Raw genomic sequence first — 22,890 nt, 5'->3', positions numbered from 1 at the left:
GGTAGTCGAGTGAACCTTCCCGCCCGTGATTTTCATTGGCTGTTTTAACGCCCTCCTTTCTGTTTTGGTCTGCGCGGAACTAGTTTCCAATGTGGCGTTAGCTGTGGCATGAGGTTTTCAGGGATAATAAAAATATGGGTTTTATACCTAAAAACAAAGAACTGGACTGATGGCAGGTAGATGTAACAAGGTCAGGTAAAAGCGTGTATGCTTACAGGATGGCCGACAGTGGAACCGAAACGCCGAGCATAGCTTATAAAGTGTTCACGTTTGAAGACGAGAGGAAAAACGCACGGGAGTCCCTCTGTGTCTCCATACCCGAGGTCTGTTCAAACCTGTAAATGTAACATTATACCGAGTGTATAGCAACAGAAAATACACTCAGAGTGAGAAACTAATGCTTCATTATAAATTAAATTCGTTGTTGTGCTGTTTAGAAATCGACGTGTTAGCTCCTTAAAAGTTGTCAAATTTAAGTTTTGTACAAATCGAGACTATTTTCACATTTTAAAATCCTCGATTTAATACAGCATACAGGCAATACACAAGCATATTTGTGTTTAAGTAAAATTTATAACCATTTAACCGGCGTGCTGTTGAATCACGCTTCATTGAAATTAACCATAGGTACATAAATAATACATAAGTTTTAATACGATACCTTCGAGTCCTCTGTTTTATTCGGCCTAATATATTTATTTTTGTAAACTGGACCATCATTGCTGATTTTCCTGGTTTCCTCCATCAGTTGTATCACAGTAAGTGGAAGGCAGGAGGTAAATAAATGAATCCATAAAGTCAGGTTTCTGTGCGCACACGTTGGATTGACTCATTTGTGATTTGAAAAGCCAGAAACTCTAAAAGCCTTGAGTTTCTTAGATGTGGAATCAATTAGGACTACAGCTTTCTGTCACTTTAACAACTGATTAGTTCATTTTCTCAACTTATTATCATTACTGGCCAACCGGATATCAGAGGATAACAGTTAACAGATGACTAAAGCCCATGAGATGTCTGCATGTGTTAATTTTGTTCCACAAAACCAAAATTCTTTTGGTGCCTCAGGTCCTCGACCCGCAGTTCGGCATGTATGTGTGGCCGTGTGCGGTGGTGCTGGCTCAGTATCTGTGGATGCACAGAGAGGAGCTGAGAGGGAAGAAGATGCTGGAGGTGAGCAGGAGCACACATTCAGACTCACACATGTGGAGATAGGTTACACTGATCCAAAGCATCGCAGAGCTGTCAACGATCCGTCTGAGGAGTCATTTGATGTGCAAACATAGATCAGTGGAACCGAATGAGGGTTCGAGGTTATTTTGATAAGACAAACCTTAAATTAATATTTCAGTGAAGACAGTTTAGTTTAAGGGGTTTAATTAATATGAGTAAAATCACTTTAGGTGCCAAATATAAACCTGAGACTATTAGTAGTGTGTAAGCCACTCTCGTCAGCATCAGAGAAACACGTGGTTTAAAGCGAACCAGCTGCAAAGCTGCCTAAAGGAGTCGCGTTAACGCTGTTTCAGCTCAGCGCAGGCGTGAGTCTGCCCGGCGTGGTTGCGGCGCGGTGCGGTGCCGTGGTGATCCTGTCAGATGCCGCTGACAGACCGGCGTGTTTGGAGAACTGCAGGCGCAGCTGCGAAGCCAACGACCTCAGCGACGTGCCAGTGGTGGGTGTCAGCTGGGGTGAGATCTCCCCGGACCTCGTCCTGCTCCCCGAGCTGGACGTCATCCTGGGCTCAGACGTCTTCTACGATCCCGAAGGTTCGCAGCACATTTTCCTGTCAGAAAGCAAAACAAAGTATTCAGACGCCGTCACGCTTTCAAACCTGATTGATAGAAATTTTCTAAAAATGTGTTTTTGATTTTGACAATGTTATAGTTGACTTGCATGTAGGTCAAAGGTCAGCTGCATAGTTTGGTCTCCAAAAGTTGATTCTGTTCATCTGGACGTAGCGTAGACATCATAGTTTGGTATTTCTTCATTATTTTTATGTAGTTTTAAATTGTTCGGTTGATATTTCAGTGAAGCTGGGCGTGTTTGTAAGTCAGGTGTGAAACAGCTCTGTCACCTCCTGGACTGAGTCGACCGTCTGTGTTATCAGCGAAGAACAAAGTGCAGTTATTAATATTACTCCACTGTTTATAAAGTGCTCTGCTCCTGTATCAGCTTCTCTAAAATCACACTCGTATCTGACTGGACTGTTTTTCTTTGAGGACGTTTAGAAATGTGAAATATATTTCCTGTTGATGCACCAGGATGTAAAACGATTGTACAAACATTGTTTATGGAGGACGACGAGTTGTTGCCTGTTACAGATTTTGAAGACGTCCTTGTGACCGTTTTTTTCCTGCTGAGAAAAAACCCCAAAGCCGAGTTCTGGACGACGTACCAAGTACGAAGGTACGACTGCTCCTCTGTTTCAGTCTGTGGACGAAAACCTTCACCACTCTGATCACTACACGAGCCTCAGACCCAGTCTGTGCGATTTCAGTGATCAGAAAGTGGCATGAGATTAAAAATTGTTCTTTAAAAAATGATTATAATAATTTTAATTTAAAACTACCATTTGAATCATTTTAATGTATTTAGATATTTATTTTAAATAATTTGTTCTTCCACAGCCCACCAGGGGGCAGCAGCTCAGGAATCACTGATGTAAACAATCACATTTTTCATTTTCATCTTTTTCAATACAAAAAGAAGAAAACTGAAGCTGCTAAACTTTAATGTGGAAAAGTTTTTCCTTCTGTAGTGTAACAGTCACGTAAGGAGCTCTGAGAGACGAAGCACACGCTAACACCCAAAATGTGATCTCATTCATGATAATGTGCGCTCCAGGAACATCCTTCATTACACCAACAAAAATGACCATATTTACTCTTTTTTATTCTTTTTACTCCATTTTGTAAATACAATTATATTTCATTAAAATGTGCAAAATAACATAAAGTCACCGGACTAATCGTACATAATCATGAAAATAAACACTCGGTTGCAGTTATTTAGTGTTTTGTGTTGAAAAAGTCCTATTTTGGTTAAGAAGGAGCCAAAGGAGGTGTCACAAAGTCAGACACGTAGCCTGAGGGTTCGATACCGGATCTCTTCTTCAACTGATGACAAAGAGCTGCAGCGGAGCAAACAGAGTTCACAGCTTCTTCTTCGTGTGTTTCAGCGCCGACTGGTCGATCGAGGTGCTGCTGCACAGGTGGAACCTGAGCTGCATCGAGGTTCAGCTCGACCAGTTTGATGCCGACACACCTGAGCTGGCCGGGTCTAATCTGCCCGGCAACCACAGCATCCAGATGATGAAAATCACCCTGAAGACAGAGGATGCTGGACAGAAGGCCGTCCACAGAGCTTCACCATAACCTCAACCACACCAGCAGCACCCAGGCTAACCAGTGACTCATGGTGTCTGGTCAGACCTGCTGTCAGGGCTGCTTTTCCAGTCCTGACAGGCTGAAGCTGGAGGCTGTGCTTCCTGCTGTGAGCAGCAGAGGGCAGCGTTTCACCGAACTTGACACCTGAGGTCACAATGATTAAACTTCCTCGTAAGCGAGCCATTCCTGCGTGTGGTTTCTTTGTCTTATTCATGAGTTTAACTCTAAATTCACTCATTTTAGTGCAGCAGCTGGTTTTGCAGTTTACACACACGTGTGTGAATGATTCTGGTGGATTGCTTAATCTCACCCTCACTAATACAGATGTGGATTCCAGGCCTCACAGTCGTGTTTGCTGTGAGCTAAAGTTCACACACAACAGCACATTTTAATGTCTCGCACTGTGCCTGACTGTGTACGGCTATATCCAAACCACATGTGATCCGCACATGGATATATATGTTGTATGATAATAAAATGATGTTGTTTTGGATTTTGTGTCCAAACCAGAATGAAAACATGTCAGTTAATCTGAAAACTGCTGAGACGATGTTCACTCACCTGACTGCACGCTAACCCAGAGCCGTGTCAGCAGCTCACAGTCACACTTTAGCTATTACACCAAACTGGAGCTAAATGAGGAAGACTGCAGCCCTTCACAACCAAACAAGTTAATCTGCAGCAATGCTGTGCTGGTCTGTTGAACAGAGAGCTTGCTGTTCATCTACGTTCACCTTTGGTCACAGACACAGTAGTGACTGAAAGGCCGTCTGAGACGGGATGAGGGGGTTTGGGAGGGACTGAGAGTAGCACCACTGCTCCTCCATATCAGCAGAAAGGTGTGTGACCTGAGCAGAGAGAACACAACAACCTGGAGTCACTGAATTAACCAGAACCTGATTTCTTCATCGGCCTGTTTTATACCACATCAGTGCCCATAGCAACCACTTAGCAACCACATTTCCTGTCTCCACATCTCTGATCTCGGTCCATCTATGAGACGGACATGTTCCTCTGCTAACACAGGGAGACGTCTGCAGACACGTCCCACTGTCTGTCTGCATGTTCACATGTGTTTGCTGCTCAAAGGCACAAGGTCAGGACTTCCTGCACAACAAGTTCAGGCACAAAATCCAAAGCAGAGCTGGTACTTAATACAACACACAATAACAATAACAGTCAGACATCATTTAGACTGTTTACCAAACTCCTCAGCACGAGCCTGTGGGTTCACATCAGGACAGATGTGACTGTGTTATATGTGCTCATGCTCTGGACTACAGAACATGCTCTAACATATACTGATACAAGAGTACAAATACTGGATTACATGTGTATAATTATTATATAATATGAATTCCCCATAGAACTCCTCATGGTCTGCAGTTTCTAGTTAGTGCTGTCAAAATTAATGCGATAATGCAAATTAATCCGCCATCACGGTCAATGCGATTAACATTTTTAACACTATTAACCCATCTGGTGTGCAGAATGACTGAAAATCCCTGAAACGTTTCTGTCAACACTTTTCATCGTTTGAACTACAGCTGGTTAAAATTGGAAATAAAGCGCTGTAGTGTATCGTCCACCTGGCCTGAACAGCATGTTTTTAAAGTTCAGCGACTTTTTATCCTCGACTTTGAAGCTGTCCAGACTGGTTATAGTCGAGGATTTTAATATACACACTGATGATGACTCTGACCTGTTTGGCAGAGGTTTCCTTAGAGTCATGGATTCTTTTCTTTTTACACAGCATGTGTCTGGCCCTCTGCCTTTGATACTGTGGACCATCATATTTAGGTTTTGACCTTGACTTTCAGGGCTCTGCATAGACAAGCACCAACATATATCAGTGAACGTCCATACATTCCCAGCAGGTCCCTGAGGTCATGTGATCAGGGCTTGCTGGTTGTCCAACACACGAGGCTGAAAACAAAAGGCGACAGAGGTTTTGTAACTGTGGCCCCCAGACTGTGGAAGTCTCTCCCTTTGAGCCTGAGATCTGTGGATCTGTGGTGGCTTTTAAAAAACAGCTAAAACAGAAGTGGAGGACGCAAGAAGAATGAGTTCAGTAAAGTTTGACTTGTTTTGATTTGTTTTGCTTAATGCGCCTTATAATCCAAAAAATACGGTAACTTCTACCTTGCTTTAGCATGTCCAGAAGTCCAACTTTTTGTGTGATGGTTAGCATCTTCCTCTGCCTCTTGAGTGCTACCGCAGGTGCCTTGCAAGGCATGGAGAAAACGTCAGTACTGCACTTCAGAGTCACACTGCTAAGGATCGATGTAGTGATTCTGTACTGTACAGGAGAGAGGGCACGGAGGAGATGGACAATGGTCTACAGTCGATCAGGACGCAGAACACAATGATACAAAAAAAATTATGCAAAATTGCACACAAAAAATCAGCGAAACAGCGAGGCCGCGAAAGGTGAACCGTGTTATAGCGAGCGACCACAGTATGAGTAAAATTAGCATTGCCATAAGAGTGCATATTACATATTAGAGTATAGGTAATGGATTATATATTTCTATACAAGTTCAGGCACGAAAACAATATATATCATATATATCTATATACAGGTTTAAGACACCGAAGTGTTTCCATCCACAAACATGTGAAAACCGTCTGCACTGAAGCTGAAGCACACATTTGCATTTGTATCAGGAAACAGTCCTGTAGAAACTCCTAAAGTGAGAACATGGAGTTTATCCAGGAGAACAAACACAAGAAAACCCTGAAACCCAAAAATCCTTTAAAATGAGAACAAACTGTATGAATGTAGAACAGAGTCTGTGACGGCCAGCAGGATCTAACCTGATCAAACTGATAGATTATCGATCTGTCCAACACACAAAAAGACATTTAAAGACTGTGTGTTATCTCACAGATCACCACTGGATGTGAAAGCAGTCACAGGTTAATGAAGATAAAAGTTCACTTAGCATCCAGCAGGTCACTGCAGCAGATCCAGAGTTGGGCTTCACCTGTTTTTATCCTGTTTCAGTTGTTTCAGACTCACAAGAGGAAACATCGTAAAGCCAAAATATTAGAAACATCATCTGAATCTAACATCTAGTTTTTTATTAACATGTGGCTCATACAAAACCTGAACCCTAAACTCTGGTGACCTGGTGAATGTTCAGTTGTATATAATAATGTACAATGATGATGTGTTCATGTACAAAAAGCTCCCATCTGGCAGGGTGGTGGTGGAGTCCCACAGCGTGGAGCTCAGAGCCTCCATTCATTCAGCTGCTTTTGGAAACTCGTACAATCGAGCTCTGAGACGTCAGCAGCAGATCCAAACACCGCGGTCGTTCTCCTCCTCATCACTCTCTGCTGAGCGCCTCACAGACTTTCTTTTAGATGCTCCAACACAGCTAAACATCTGGTTCTGGTCAGGTTTCCAGACTGTCCACTTCCTGTGATATATTCACACCTGACATGAGTCATTATTATGAGACATTGTCTCCTGTGAGTGGTACTTTCATCAGGTGGAAACCTGCTTCCAAAAGGAAAGTGATGTTCTGTTTTAGGTTTGTTTCCCAGTAATGAAAGTATCCAGTAATCGTGTTGCCCTCCCCTCCACCAACACCGAAGCGCCCATGGTAGTTAGTACTTATTTCACTGTAAACTACTCTGCAAACCACTGACTCTGTCTTAAAAACCCTTCCTGAAATATGAAAATTAGATGTGGTTAACTCAGTTTGAAGAGCTTAACTAAATCAAAATCCCCCAGTAGGACTAAAAACTCACTTTTTGCAGCATTTCTCAGTGAGCATTTTGGCCTTCATCGCTAAAGCTGTTGTTCCCATCAACAGTACTGAACCCCCTAAAGCTCCCAGTAAAGCTCCCGATGTAGACGTCAGCTCACCACCTCCAAGTAAATATCCCCCCACAGATCCCAAAATGATTCCCACCAATCCAGTCCTTTCCAGAAGCGCACGCCTGCCTGTTGTTTCTGCTGTTTTTGGTTTTTTGTCCTGCTCGTCCGGTTTTCCAGCCTCTTGGAGCATGTCAGGAGTGTAGAAGTAATCTTTTCCCATCGGTGTTATCTTCTTCAGCAGCTCGGTGACCTGAGCAGGACTTTTGTCTTCAATGTTAAAAGCAAAATATCTCCACTGGCACTGCTCAATGAGTTCTCTGAAATCCTTACTCTCGATCATAGCCTCCTGTATGTTAGCTTCATAGTCTTCATCTTCATTTCTATGGGTGAACACCACTGTTGTGTAGGCCAATGCACGTCTGCCAAAGGTGCGCACAAAAACCTCCAGTACCTCTAATTCTTCAGAGGTGATCATACCGAACCTCAGCACCAGCAGGAACACATGAGGACCAGGACTGGCAAGATCAATGGATCGCTTGATCTCGTTCACCAGCTCATCTTCATGTTTTCCAGGTTTAAACACACCTGGAGTATCAACAACAGCCACTTTTTGACCTTCCACAGTGCTGTGGGATTTCTGTGTGCGATCTTTGGACGAATCCTTTGAGGTGAAAGTCTCTGTGTTCCCCATGATGATGTTTCCTAGAGTACTTTTACCAACCCTGGTCTTCCCAAACAGCACGATCCTCAGGTCATCTGTTGGAAGAATATTAGTATGTGAGAACTGTCCCAGTCACCATCTCTTACAGCATTGACATAAATCATAAAGCAGCTGCGAGGAAGGAAATATAAAACATGAAGGCAGGAGGAATGAACAATCAGCGTTTATTAACAAGGAAACACAAAGTCTAAGGAGCTTAGAAATTCTCAAAAGAGGATCCTCTCTTTTGAGGATGCCAATGTTCACATTTTGGACAGAGAGGACAGATGGTTTGAAAGAGGAGTGAAAGAAACCATCTATGTCCACTGTGAGCGACCATCTTTGAACAGAGGCGGTGGTTTACGACACCAACTCTCTGCCATCTATCTCCAGTTTTGAGATCCCTCCCAGACGCCTTAATGCCCACTCACATCCTGGGCCATCTGTCCTCAGGAAATCACATGATAAGGTGGGGCCAGGTTTCACAATGAACACACCCGAAACTCTGGCTGATTGGGACCCACACCCAGTTTCACACCTTGGCTCATGTGCCACTGGACTTAAATCTGGGACTCTCCACCATTTGACCTTAGAACTGAAGAAGCTTCTCGGATGAGAGGTGAAACGTCTTCAAGCAACTTAAGAAAGTCCAGAAGCTTTTCTTTCTAAGCTCCTTAGACTACGATGACTAAGAACGTTCACAGACAAGGAAACACAAAATCTTTCAGCAGAGACACAAAAAAAGATTGCCCAAAATCTCTCGTGCTCGTATCTCATGTTTCGGAAGAACAACCTCTTGAATCTCAAATGTACCTTGTAACTGCCAATGAATCTTCCAGCACTGTGGAGGAGTTTTGGCCCACTCATTTTTGGAGGGCTTTTGAGCATGAACCAACTTTTTAAGGTCATGCCACAGCATCTCAATCGGATTCAGGTCGGGACTTTGAGGTCACTACAGAGTCCTGCAGCAGAACCCAAGTGTGCTTCAGCATGAGGACAAAAAGGTGTGGCTCTAATCAGGAATGGATATAGTTAGAGTTTGGAGAAACCTGGAGTCGGGATTAATTTCCTGGTCAAGTAAAGTTAGCTGACTTAAAGCTAGCAAAGCATGCTGCAACCAGCAACTCTAAGCTGCTGATTAATATACTGATGTTTTCTTTTTTGGGGGGGGATGGGGTCAAACCCGGGCTTACTGGGCTTAAGCCCGGGTAATCTTATCAGAAGCCCGGGGTCTTGGAGTGTTATTTGTTTCATAGTTAGATGCCTGACTGACAACTGTATAAAACAAAAACTACATGACGCACAGTCGTAAATCCCCCCTAATTTTGGTATGATCCGAGCTCAGGCACTGGGCGACTGAGCACTTACACATGTGAGCGAGGGGGGAGAAGCTGCTGCCTGCGAGTTTGCTGCACAGAGGAGAGCTTAGTTTCACCAGGTACAAAAGCAAATCATTCCTACTGTACAAATAATGTAAATATGACGGTGTATCACAAAAGATTGATATCAAACTGATCACTTGACCCATATTACGTTACTTGTTCTTCGAGTGAATCAACAAATGGCGAAATGAAAAGCTGAACAACAACAATGCTGTTTTTTAGAGAGTCTTAGCTTACATTAGGGCTGGGCGATATGACCCAAAATTCATATCTCGATATTTTTTAGCTGGATGGCGATATAAGATATATATCTCGATATTTTTTTTAAAGCCATAAAGTAAGAACAAACAGAGAGTTCTTAGTCAAAGCTGTGTCCCAGATGTCACACAGGCACTTTTATTAACATACAGCATAGATGTACATGAAAAAAACTACTCAAAAATAAATTATCAGCATTTATTAAATAATAATGCTCCATAAATAAAAGAAAACTGTTGTTTTTGTGCATAACAAAAAGCGTGGCGTTAGCGTGGTTAGCTCGTTAGCGTGGTTAGCTTGTTAGCGTGGTTAGCTCGTTAACACGTTGATGCCGTCCAGCCCCACGCATGGGGCGATGCGCAGTAACTCGTTAACGGAGATTTGCCGTGTCCATCTTGTCGCTGCCTGCAGGTGAAGCGATGGGGAAGGAGGGGGAGTTGTGTTCAGTGAAGGAGAGGCAAGGTCGAGTAACGTTGCGTAAAGACAAAAGTGGATGAAAGAGAGGCAAACTTGTGGCTCCACAACTATAATTATAACGTAACATAGACTATATCGATATAAAAGATATTGTCACATCTTATATCTCATATAAAAATATATCGATATTTTTAAAAAACTCGATATATCGCCCAGCCCTTGCTTACATGTGTGTTTATTTCATACTTTCTGTTGTTACCCTCCACGGCTAAACAAACTCTCTAAATCGGTTTCAGTTATGTACTGATGGAAGGGGAAAGGAAGTTAGGAAGTTTTAAAGGAAGTTAGCTCGCTAGCTTCCATCTAAATACAATATAGCATGTCCTGACTGAGGGGGTTTGGAATCCCTGGGCTGTAGCTACATCGTAAGGTTAAAACTGTTAAAACTATTGTTGTTGTTTTTTCTGCATATGTCTGAAATAAAGATACAATACAATACAATACAAAAAAAAAAACTGAGCTTAAATAAATGATTAGCGGTAATAAAAGCCGAGGGAGGTCAACAGTGATCACTGACTGTTTTAGGAGCTTTTTGAGATTAAATTGAAGAAAATACAAAACATTAAACATGTTAACAACACAAAAGCCGTATTAAAGGCAGACTACTTTAGACCCGGAAGTAGGATTTGTCACGTCATCACTTAAAGACCGGATAGGGCTAAGCCCGGGTGTATAAAATGGCTGGCTCCGCCTCTGGTGGGGTCCTGTTGACCGGGCATGCTCTGGTGCATCTGCAGATGTAGAGCCCAGTTTAGGCTCCCAACTCTAACCAAAAATCCCAAATAAAATATGGCACATGGTTTGGCAAAGATGGGACAGAGATGGCCCAGAGTTCAGTATTTATCACACGACCTGTTTCAGAGTGACATCCAGACACAACAATCTTTCTATTGAGTGTCTCGTCCTGTAGAGATACACTTCGGCCATGAAACAGTTTATGGAGTCCCACTGTGGCTTAAAAGACAAAACAAAATGAGAATCAATAAAGATGGTCTTATTTTGACACTGTCTCATAAAAAACATTTAAAAGGCAGAACCTTTAGACTTCATGATATCGCTTTTGTTTGAAAATAGAACAAATTTGATTTGCCCATATGACGCCTGTTATCTTCATCTGCTCTTTAAATAAACGGAGCCGATGATGGAGCTTCTGTAAAAAACAGACCCGAGACATATGAGGACAAATCACACTCATTGTTTCACATGGATATAATCAGGTTTATTCATAAAATATAAAAATGATGGGATGTGGTCACTGTTTGAATTCAGTGTTATTCAATAAAACTACAAAATGTCACTGTTAGGATTGAGATCAACATTTGAAGAAAGGTTTTTGGACTGAATGTGACATGGACTTCATTATTTTTATGTCCTCTGGAAACTTGAGTAAATCGATGGCACACAGATTTAGCTGGGCGATGCTGAGGCGGAGCACAGGTGTGCACATAGAAGCTTCATTCTGGGTCATCAGTACAAACAGCTGCTATGCCAGCAGGTAACGGCCACTCATGAAGTTTAATGGAAGGCCTGGGTCTCGTCTGTGGACAGCTACCAGCTGTTTAACGTATCTGTGATACACTGAAATACTGGGAGTAACAGATTTAACAGGAAGTGTTTCAGAGAAGCGTCAGAACATGAAGCCGTCACTGTGATCCTGCTTTATATAACCTGTGTCTGTAAAGAGTCATAAAACCTCCATATAAGTTTGTTCATGTCTGAGAACTTTGCACTCACCAAAGGAGAATTATTTCAGACTCGGTTCCACATCGCTGCAGACTGAATCTGATAGAAGCTGCAGAGGATTAAACATGAAGAGGAGTCAGGACTTTTTACATGAAACATTTAGTGTTTACAAAAATATTCAACTCATGATCTGAAAATTATTGCTGAAAAGAAAGTCTGCATCCTTACCAACGAGGAGAGAACTGCATCTAAAGACCGACAGACACAACAAGGCAGTGAAAATGAGAGAACTGGACCAAAGTCAGGTTTAAAAGTTCATTTATAGCATTTGCATATTACAGTTTATTAGCTGGATTAACATCAACACAAAAGCTACTGCTACTGATACCAAAGTAAAGCTGGTTAACTGCTCGCTGTCACCCTCGTTTATTTCATCATATTAAAAATCAAACTGTTGTTAATAAATCAGTTTACTTACCAGGAAGTTTGAACAGAGGTGAAGAAGTCCGAGTGTCCAGAACCAAATATGAAGAAGCTTCAGCTTCACTCCAAGAACAAAGACTTCAGTGAATCCACAGAAACTGATTTCATCACATTTATAGTTTAAAGTCGTAGATGTGACGGATTTAACCGCACAGGTTCGAGACGTTTAGAGGATCGCAAGGAAAATGGCGGCGAAATGCTGTCACGATAGATTTGAACTGACTGAAACAGAAAACGTCCAGAAATACCAGAATAAAAAAATCATCTCACCATCATAAAATATCAGGACTGAACGCTGACTTTATCACCTTTACTGTCAGATCACCTGATGATGATTTTACAGCTCATCAATAGTTTTTCTATAAAATGAAAGGATCTGATTATTGAACAACTTTGTTTTAAAAGTGCGATAAAAATATTCACATTAAAAAAACAGAAACTGTTTTATTTCATGAGCAGATGATACATTTAAAACTTTTATTAATATCAACTCATCAGCTCAGAGTTTTATAAAACTTGAATTATTACATATTTATAATTTCTATTATTGACTCAAATATTAAGAGTCATATGAGATTCATTTGGTTATTTTCCTCTTATCTGTGATATAAAATCTTTACAGCTTAAAAATCAGAAATGATTTCTTTGAGTGCAGCTTGGTGCTGATCAAGCTTTAGACTGAGAGTAAATGAACAAACCTAACACGTGTGAACTAAAAAACATTTCAGACTGAAACTGAAATCGTGTCCCAGTGATTTAAGCAAAGAGCTGCTCCTGTTTTATGTTTCAGGAAATAATGACTGTCCCAAAACTCAAAGCACACACCAGCCTGAGGATCACTGCAGGACAAATACACTCACCCATGGGCTGTGGATCAATCAGTACCTTGGTCTCCACTGCAGCATGACCATCCATGTCTTCTTCTGACTGTTTACATTTCCAACTCACCTCTATATTCAAGTCTGCTCCTGGTTCCCTCCCCTAAACTTCAGCTGTCCAATCAGAAGTCCGGCTGAAAGAAACCAATCAGAAGGCTGAAAAAAGTGCATCATCAGAGTGCATTTCCACAGGTCTGCCTCCTCACACTTAACCTTCTGACGACAGCAGGAAACATCACAATAAAACAGCATTAATGTGTTTGTTATTCAGATCAAATGTCAGGATGAGATGAACCATCAGCACTGAAGCACCAAAACCTGCAGTTCCTCTAATGTCCAGCAGAGGCTCCTGCACTGAGCTTTTTACAACGCACCTGCTTCAACTAAGGCTTTAAGTCTGCATAATTAGGGGCGTGGTCTCTTTAACTGAGAGGTGGATGGTGACACAGGTGACTGTAGCTGTTAGTGAAACGTAAACTAAAAGGCAAGGAGGAAAAACAAACACCAAAGATCACGTACACTCGGTCTGTAACCCAGGTTATTAACCACAGCCAGTGTCCTAACGCAGCCTTTTCACGGAGCATTTATCTGTCAGTGTTGGATAAAACCATGGTGGGAGACTAAAACCTTGCTCAGAATCAGAATACTTTATTAATCCCAGAAGAAATGATATGGTTATAGTTGCTCCAAGACAATAAGAACAGACTGAACTAAATCAAATAATACAAATATTTTACAAAGAAACTGACAAAATTTAAGAAATATAAATATGCAAAATATTACAGAGAGTAAATATATATGATTGACATTTTACTCTAAACTGTAGAACTTTGTTATTTGTTATTTTTACAGTCGAGCATGTGCAAGAGGGTGTACTGCTCTGTGTGCTGTGCATTAGGTGAACTTTACAGCTCCATCCCTACAACATTACTGCATTTTGATCAGTTTATTGAGTCTGTTAGCATCTGTGACCCTTGACCTGCTTTCCCAGCATGCAACAGCACAGATGATGGTACTGGCCACAACAGACTCATAGAAAATCATAGAAAATCCTGAGCATTGTCCGACAGATGTTAAAAGACCTCAGAGACGATTCTGGCTCTTCCTGTAAAGTGCAGTGGTGTTTTAACTAGGGATGGGTATCGTTTAGGTTTTATCCGATACCGGTGCCAAACCGATACTTTTGAAACGGTGCCGGTGCTTAAACGGTGCTCAAACCGGTGCTTAAAGAATGGAGAACACAAACTTTGTCCAAAAACCTCTCATGTTCAGCTGTTTTTTTGTAAAAAGATAACAATGTTAGCCTTTTCTGCAGCTATGGGTCATATATGGTATCACTCTTGGCTGGAAGCAGTGCTTAAACAATGGAAAAAACACAAACTTTGTCCAAAAACCTCTCATGTTTAACTGTTTTCCACTTTTTCTTTGGTCATTTTAGCCTTTTTGGCCAGGGTGAAGGGAGTATCTGCCATCAAACAAGAAGACAGCCGCATGTAGCTATGATGATGTTTGCTAGTTCACCTTACATGCATTAATGTAATAACGTGGTTAGCCTACTCAACGTAAATTACACACGAACAACATTAAGCTACTCACACAGAGAAGAACGGCTGCTGCTGCATCATCATCCTCATCATTCCTGCTACACTGGCAGGGCTAGGGGCCAGGACTCTCCTCTTCGGGTTTTTGGGGGATGTTGCTAAATCCGGGTCCGATAACAGGCATCAGGTGGATGATGGCGTCCTCAGCTCTGAGGGGGATCCTGATGGGGTCTGACAGATCTGGGGGTCAGGCAGCAGTGCCACATTTAGCTGATTGACACAGTTGCCACATCCATCCAACCATTTTCTGCCTCTTCTCCAGGTCCAGATGATGAAGGCAGTGGTCTCAGCAGAGATGCCCAGACCTCCTTAACCCAAGCACTTATTTCTAGCGAGACACCAAGTCACCCAGAGACATAATTTCTTATGTCTTCAGGAGCAGTGTCCTCAGTCTGCCCAGGTGTCTCCTTTCATATGGACATGCTCATAACGCCTCACACAGGAAGCTGCCAGAAGCATCCTCGTCAGGTGCCCAAACCACGTCAGTGTGCTGCTGTTGACTGAACTCCTGACCGCATCACTCCATCCTCTAGAGCAAACTCATTTCTTGTATTCACACTTTCATTTCTTCACTACCCAAAGCTCATGAGCACAGATGAGACCAGGAACAGGTAAACTGACAGCTTTACTTTCCCCTCCTTGCTTCACCACGACAGACTGGAGCAGTGTCCACATTACTCCCGCCCTCAGTCATTAACAATACTCGAACATAATTAACATTTGTTATGTTTGTATGGACAGGCAACAGAGACATCACTAACTCAGCAGAGCTGGTCTCACAAACCTCTGATGCATTTTAGGACCTGAGGCATAAACATGGAGCACTGAGGCTGTTTCAGGTCACAGCAGGAGGACAGGAGCTGAGTCAGAGCCTGAATGTCTCTGTCAGTGCTGATAAACTCCACATGATTAAATCTCAGCTGCTGCTGACTCTGAACCGCAGAGCTGAAGAGGACTCGTTGTTTGTGTGTGAGAATTGTTCTTTACAAAATTAATCAAGTTTATAGAAGTGAGGCTAACGATCCAGTCTAATGCATGCCTGTGTGTGCGCTGAGCTATATGAGCTGTGGACAAGAGGGGAAAGAGAGGCCGTATCAATACTTTTCAAAATAAGAGAATGTTAGCATTGGTAATACAGCTGCAGCCATAAATACCTGCGCATAAAGAGCTCGTTCCTTTATACTTACATCCCAACTAATGCTGGAATAAAGTTGCAGCACTCGGCAATCTAACGTTATAACAGAAAAAAACAGCACACGAGTAGAAAGAGAGTCGGGACAGGTGACATTTAAAAGGCCAATTTATTTTAATTTGGACATTTTATCATTGTTTCTGCAAATTTAACAAACTGTAGAAAAAACATATAAGGAAGCAACTTTAACAAGTCCTGCAGCAGCAAAAATGTTCACAGTTTTAATCGATCAAAAGCATGAAAGTAAACTGCCAATGTGTCCGAACCTAACTCCAAAAACATTCAAATGTGAAGAAAAACAGAAGGGGAACATTAAAAATCATGAAGAATACATATGAAATGACGATGTCAACACATCTCAGAGGTACTGAGAGGAAACCGCTGGTTGTCTCGATCAGGGTGAGAGACGCAGCGTCAGAAATAAAAGCTCACCAATCAGCACAAACCTGCATCTACAAACTGGAGAACAATTTCAGAATAATGCTCATCATCAGCCACAGCACAGTGACATCAACACTCAGAGACGCTCTGTGCAACAACATCGTTCATCAGGTTTGGACGCTCGTGATCTTCGGGCGGCGCTGCATTAAAAACAGGGCTGGATGGTCGTTAATGCATCAAAGGATGTCGTTTCTTCAAACTCAGTCTGAAGGCTTTAAGTCACATAATCAGTTTAAGAAAAAGTCTCATGACCCTCGCTGATCCTTTTCATCGTGCTGGATGTTGTAAGTGGCTGTTGCACGGCTACAGTCAGAGCCATTCATCACACTCCTTTGCCAGGTAAGAATTAAACTGTATCACTTTCTGAGCTAATTCTTCACCCAGCATAGAAGCTAACAAGCCCCCCACCACAGAGGTCAGGTCCCTGTTTGCATCACTGACCTGATATGTTGGTTTCAGCCTGTTCTTATGTTCTTCCAACATTTCCTTGGTGTAATATTCTTTGCCCTCTGCCTTGTTAGTTTGCACCACCTGATTGATTTTGTCCACCAGCTCCTTTACCTTTTCAGTTTTCTGGTCTTTTTCACCTTTGTTGTTAAGGACACAATAGTTCTCTGTTTTAAAACCAACTCTCTGAGTAAACTTTGTTATCTTATCCTCATCCTCAGCTCCATCTACAGTCATCAAGAGGAAAAAGTAAGGCCCTGACGCGTCGCCAAACATCTTCTTCAGGGCTTCCACTCGTTTCTCGTCTTGTGTGTTATCTCCCACCCATTTTTGCACATACAGGAACACATGAGGACCCTGATCAGCCTCAAACACGGATGCAGTGATCTTATTCAGCACTTCCTCTTTTTTATAGTTGGTGTGGCACAGACCAGGAGTATCAACTAAAACCAGTTCTTGGTCTCCAAACTGTGCCGTCTCCGTCTTGCACGGTGTTGTATCTGAGAGAAGGCGGTTCTTCTTCACAGCAGGTTTACCCAGGAACGTGTTGATGGTTGAAGTCTTCCCAGCTCCAGTCTTCCCAACGAGGATAATCCTCAGCTTTGTCGGCCCTGTTTGAGAATTTACACGACATTCATCACACATCAACACTGCAGCAGTCACAGTGTGACTGATCTAGACAACAACAACTGACATTAGCTTAAATTGATCCTATTTGCTTCCTTTGCTTTTCAAAGACATGATCAGTTAGTCTGGGTTGAACAGCTGACTCCAGGTTTACCCCACACGCCTCCAGCTTTGTAGAGTCTCACTGAGCTAAACGCTGCTTTGCTGATGACTCGGTGCTCTTTATGTCTAATACTGCAAAACACCTGAAAGGCTTCAGATGGTTTTTAAGGCGTCTCAGTTCTGCAGCAGTCACCTGCCATGTGAACCAGGCAGCCATCTATTTAAAGAAAACCCTTTCAGTATAATACATGGATAGAAATGAAAGTAAAGTTTTATTTAAGTATGAAAATAATTTTAGGAGCATTAATGATGTTCACGCCTCCTGGAGCTCTGCCCTGAGAATACAGTTAAACAGCTAAAAGGAAGAAAATGTCTGAAACTGTAACTATTAAACTACAACCAATGATAGTAAAGCACTCCATTATAAATATAAATAAATAACATAAATTACATCATGTCAGAAACAAAATGACTTTCTAGTTTTGCTGAAACACCAAGTTAGTAAAACATCTGTAAGGGACCTTTGAGTGAAACTCTAAACTTTAAACATTTAGTTTAAATCGTGCAGTGAACATCTGCAGCTGAAGTCTTTAAACTTCACTGAATTCTCCAGATGAACTGCTGTTCTCTGTGTTTTTGTCTAATAACATGAACAGTATAACGAGCAGCTGTTGTGTGACGGTGGAAGCGTCACTGAATATTGGCAGCATCTGTTGAATGTGACAAGAAAGCTGAGTTTGACTAAAACACCAAAGTGTGTGAGAAATGGAAAGTTACTTTCAAAGTTACAGGTAACTCCACAGGCTGACAGTTAACATACACGAACGTAAACCTGGAAATATTAGTCTGAGGAAGAGAACGAGTCCTCGCTCTGCTGGTTCATCCAAAAGCTCAAATATAAAACGTTCTTACCATCATTTGCATGTTTGCCGGCCATCCTGCCTGCTAGATGTGGTTGGTGGGCAGTCACGAGTGGGTCCTCTTCTTTGTAACTTCATGTTTTTATAATAACGTCTGTATAGTTCCCTCCCCTTGAACACACATCACCAAACTGGTTTCCGAAAGAGCCGTCCAATCACAGAGCACGAGTCAGAATGAGATGCAGACTCAAGGACCAAAAAAAGAAAGGTTCAACCAACAGGGTGCTGGGATTTTTCACTTATTAAAATTTAATTAGTTTAATTCTTTTTAAGAAAGTGGGACGTGGTATTTAAAACAGTGTGTACAAAAAAGATGATGCAAGGACCTGAAAATAAAATGAAGCCGTTCACAAAGATCCTGCGTAGAGCTGGCAGAAGTGCACATCAGTACGACGACCTTTGATAGAAAGGACACGTCCTTTCTTTTACACAGGAATCAGAAATATCTATTCAAAAATGAAACATGTTAGGCGACTATTTCTTGTCTTGAAATGTGCATTTCTCCTTTGTTTTTACTGCGGATCTTCCAGGTCAGTAATCAGACCAGAAAACGCTCAGACAGGTGGATGGTGACACAGGTAGCCGCTAGCAGTCTTCTAGGCTTCACCTCAGCTAACTGGAGTCCCTGAACTAGATCTCTGCACAGTGTTTGTGCTGCTGGAGCATTTTCATTGATATGACACATCGTCTGTGAGGTTACTGTACTAACAGACCCTCTAAGAAATCTGAGCTTCAGTTTTGTGAGTGAATTTCCAGGACTTTTATTGGAGGTTATATGTTATTATAAGCTACCAGCTGCAGCTTCAACGACCAAGCTGTTCTCAAACCCTTAAACTCTTTTATCATTAATGACTGAGAAAAGTTGTGGGTCAGAGTGTGGGCGAGAGGTATTTTGGCTTTTGAAATGAAAATCTTTGACAACCTCTGATTACAACAGCAGCTACATCAGTGTGGTTGAGGTAACACTTTAAAAATCACAGCTTTAAGGCTTAAATCACTCGTGTTTCCCTGTGATGCTCAGAGGAGCAGTGAGCCGTCCTGACTGAGCGCGCTCCTCTCCTCACTTCTGATAACCCCCTCCTCTCTGATGGTCCAGCTCCTCCCCAGCACTGAGCCCGCCTCCTGGTTTGAGGATGTTGGACTCTGAGGAGCAGTTTGCTGAACGTCTGCCCTCTGGTGGCCACAGGAGAAACTACACCTGCTGGTCTGTCTGGGTTTGAAACGTCTGACACAGGCTGTATCCCAATTCAGGGTCTGCAGCCTTAAAGTACGCAGCCTCAACGATCCTCAAGGGCCGCGTACTCAAAGACCGCTAAGGCCGGAAGTACGAGGCTTGTGTAATGGGACGGTCTAGCCTCCGTTGCGCTGATACTGTTGTTTGTCAATAAAGTTAAAAAAAAAAAGCCTCTGTTGCGCTGCCCAGGTTGCCTAGCAACCATGATACTAACAGCTGGAAACGTGTCATACAGCTGTGTTTGACAGAAATGAAGGAGAACATATTTTGTTCATTTGTTTGTTTCTACATGAGCTTTGATCATTCTCTGTGAGATGAAGCTCAGCTATTGAACGGCGTATATTTTAAAGTAAAGGCTTTAAAACCAAGTTAGTACAAACGTCACTAATGTCACATGACTTTGCCGACATGTGGCCAACAGGAATGTTTAATGTTCTTCGTTATTAAACATTTGCACATAAATAAGTGACATAATATTCAGTACTTAAAGTTTACTCTTCAGCCGCCCCTCATCCGCCGTTTTTTTCGGCAAATTTATCCACACCCACCGCCGCGCTATGCATTCTGGGATATGTTGGGCCACGAAGTCTACACTGCCACGTCCTTAAAATTCAGGGAAATGAAGGACGCATTTCAGGGCCGCATTTCGAGCAGCCTTTGAATTGGGACAGCCTTCGGCGCGCCGCTGTGACGTAATCGGCCTTAAAATGCGGCCTTTAAGGCTGCAGACCCTGAATTGGGATACAGCCACAGGCTGAGGTTAAAGGGTGAAGTGACCTGAAGTGTCTGCAGCTACGATGAGAGCTGATCCCCATCAGCTTTACACTCCAAGACTCACAGACTGAAGACAACATCTGGTTAAGTTCAGCTCGGTGCTCTCCAGACCCAGCTGTGAGCATCAGTGTGATGGATCCATCACCGTGTGAATCACCTGCAGCAGGTTCATGGCTGTGATGCAGAGGAGCAGAAAGCAGTGCTGATGCCATGATGTTGAATCTGTTTCTGATCTGGTTCATCTCATGTGGGATAGATTGATGAAAAGTCTCCTTTTACTTTTACTTTACTTTAAATTTTAACTTATTTAAGTTTGGAAAAGGTTTTTAAAATACTTAAAGTGCCTGGATCACAGAGGCTTTCAGGATGCTAATTGTTATTTATCAATGCCTATATTACCTCTGATCAGCTATGACATAAAAATAATACTTTCTATATGCCATTGCTATCCGGGATTCATTACCTTATCAAGGTGGAGGGGTTTGTGTGTCTTGTGGGGCTTTTTGTCCCCTGGTAGCGTCTCCCATGGCCAATTGGTCCTGGGTGAGGGACCAGATGAAGAGCGACTCAAAAACCCCTATGAGCAGAAGATCCAGGAAATAGTTTGCTCTATCTGGGGTAGAGTTACTGATCTTCAACACCCACCTGCAGCAGATCTTTGACAGCATTGCAAGGGCGCACTAGTCTGAATGGACCCTGTTCAGCACTTCCAGGTGGTTGGTGTCTGTCAAGGTGGTAAGCCCCGAACCTGATGGTGGACATCAGAGGTGAAAGGGAACCACCAGCCTGAAGAAGGAGTCCTATCGGGCTTGATTAGCCTTGATAACTTCAGAGGAAGCCAACCAGGAACCAACAGGCTGAACAAGGCTCGGGCAGTGGCTAAAGCAAAAACTCATGTGTGGGAGGAGTTCAGAGAGGCCATGGAAAAAGACTTTTGGACTGCCTCGAAGAGATTCTGGCAAACCATCAGGTGACTCAGGAGGGGAAAGTGCACATAGACTATAGTTGATTGATTTAAGCCTTTATTTGTCCCTTGCAGTTGCCTGCAGCAAAATTGGACCTTTTCTAAACGTACATACATCACATTGGGGAGGCAGGTCACAACAGGTAATGTAAAGAAAACAATGAAATGTATAACAACAATGGACAGTCGAGGAGGAACAAAGAAACTCTGCTCAGAAAACAAAAACATCACAGCACAAAAGTGCATGAATCTTCACACCATAACACCATGAAAACACATGACAAGCAACAGGGAGTGAGCCGAGTAAGCGGCATCAGGGTCGCTGCATCACTGCACATTCCAGCTGACCCACCGTCTGCGCCGGATGGGAGGCAAGTATCGGAGGAGTTTGGAGTGGGGAAGGGGAGTGAGTGTGTATCTGTGTCAGTGTGTGTGTGAATGGGATGCTAGGCTCCCTATTTCCATCATTTGCAATGGCAGCAGCAAGCTTTCGGCACTGGGATCCCATTCCTCTAACCAGTTTCTCCGTTTTGTCCAGTCTTCCACAAGATGTAGCAACAAACCCTGCCGGCACCGAGATGCCAGTTTCTCTGCCATCTTTCCTGTCTTTGCAAAGCACCATCGAACTTTCATGGTTCGGGGATACCAGATTCTGTCCTCTATCGCCCCTTTTAAGACATCCAAACCGCACAATGCGCCTAATTCTTCATGGCGTCCCTTCACTTTTCATGTGCTTTCACTAGCATCATCTAGCATCCACCCTCGACACCGTCATTCAAGACCGCTCTCTAAGCCAACTCACAGTTCTGACTACGTCTAAACATCTTATCATCTCCCATGAAGTTTGGTGGACTCGCACTCTGCTCTCTGACAATTTGGGGGCTGATCATTACAGAAGGCAATTTTCCTCCAGTCAGTGTTTCAATTAATCAACCCTTCATTTGATCTCTTCTCCAAACATTCCTTCCTAATTGTCCGAGCTCATCCACTCCACTTCATGAAATCCTCGACTACTTTACTGAGGGCTGTTCATCTTCGCTGGCCTGCCACCAGTTATTTCCCTCTCCTTTCGGTGGGGATGTCACTCGGCGTTCGCTCTCCCTGCACTTATCTTTGTCCTGTTCTCTCTCTCTCACCCCAAAAACAGCAGATGGCCCCGCCACTCCGTGAGCCTGGTTCTGCCAGACATCATTGCAGGGTCTTTAGGCGTCTGTCACTGTGATTTGGTGCCGTATAAATACGTTGAATTGAAAATCAAATTGTTACTGCTGAGATCTTCGACCTTCTAGGGGACGCCTTCTTTGGGGATCTGCCAGGCATGGGAGCCGTCGCCAGTCCCCTTCGAGGCCTTCCCCAAACCACAGCTCAACTCATGTCCAAGCATCACCTTTACCTACTAAAACGCTGTCAAACCTAAAATGAGGACGTGGGCCCAGCTAGTGAAAAAAATAAATAAACACAATGCTTTGGTTCTATAACATTTTTTCTATCATTGCTTTATTATGGATCAGGTG

General features: G+C 42.8%; 3 protein-coding genes and 1 long non-coding RNA gene across 4 annotated transcripts; 1 reads left to right on the top strand and 3 right to left on the bottom strand.

Annotated features, from left to right (window-relative positions):
- Nucleotides 1–15: 15 nt before the first annotated feature.
- Nucleotides 16–3,563, top strand: mettl23 (methyltransferase 23, arginine). The gene is made up of 5 exons (XM_026163863.2): nt 16–323; nt 1,066–1,170; nt 1,527–1,764; nt 2,320–2,404; nt 3,177–3,563. Exons 1-5 carry the CDS (start codon nt 219–221, stop codon nt 3,370–3,372), a joined length of 729 nt encoding a protein of 242 aa, XP_026019648.2. The 5' UTR covers nt 16–218; the 3' UTR covers nt 3,373–3,563.
- Nucleotides 3,231–13,151, bottom strand: LOC113020142 (GTPase IMAP family member 4-like). Its single transcript, XM_080300035.1, has 2 exons — nt 13,057–13,151; nt 3,231–7,969 (listed from the first exon to the last, which is right to left on the bottom strand). The coding sequence occupies exons 1-2, from the start codon at nt 13,109–13,111 to the stop codon at nt 7,140–7,142; spliced, it is 885 nt and encodes a 294-aa protein (XP_080156161.1). The 5' UTR covers nt 13,112–13,151; the 3' UTR covers nt 3,231–7,139.
- On the bottom strand, nt 11,235–13,046 carry LOC113020144 (uncharacterized). Its single transcript, XR_013908436.1, has 4 exons — nt 12,192–13,046; nt 11,942–11,961; nt 11,765–11,822; nt 11,235–11,616 (listed from the first exon to the last, which is right to left on the bottom strand). It is a non-coding gene; the product is annotated as an uncharacterized LOC113020144 (long non-coding RNA).
- Nucleotides 13,152–15,957: 2,806 nt separating the features above from the next.
- Nucleotides 15,958–18,476, bottom strand: LOC113019970 (GTPase IMAP family member 9-like). The gene is made up of 2 exons (XM_026163636.2): nt 18,397–18,476; nt 15,958–17,366 (listed from the first exon to the last, which is right to left on the bottom strand). The coding sequence occupies exons 1-2, from the start codon at nt 18,419–18,421 to the stop codon at nt 16,618–16,620; spliced, it is 774 nt and encodes a 257-aa protein (XP_026019421.2). The 5' UTR covers nt 18,422–18,476; the 3' UTR covers nt 15,958–16,617.
- Nucleotides 18,477–22,890: the final 4,414 nt, after the last annotated feature.

This window comes from Astatotilapia calliptera, chromosome 4, assembly GCF_964374335.1.
Source record: "Astatotilapia calliptera chromosome 4, fAstCal68.1, whole genome shotgun sequence".
Taxonomy (NCBI): domain Eukaryota; kingdom Metazoa; phylum Chordata; class Actinopteri; order Cichliformes; family Cichlidae; genus Astatotilapia; species Astatotilapia calliptera.
The sequence above is the reverse complement of the archived record's forward strand: the minus strand, read 5'-3'. Positions and strand labels throughout refer to the sequence as shown.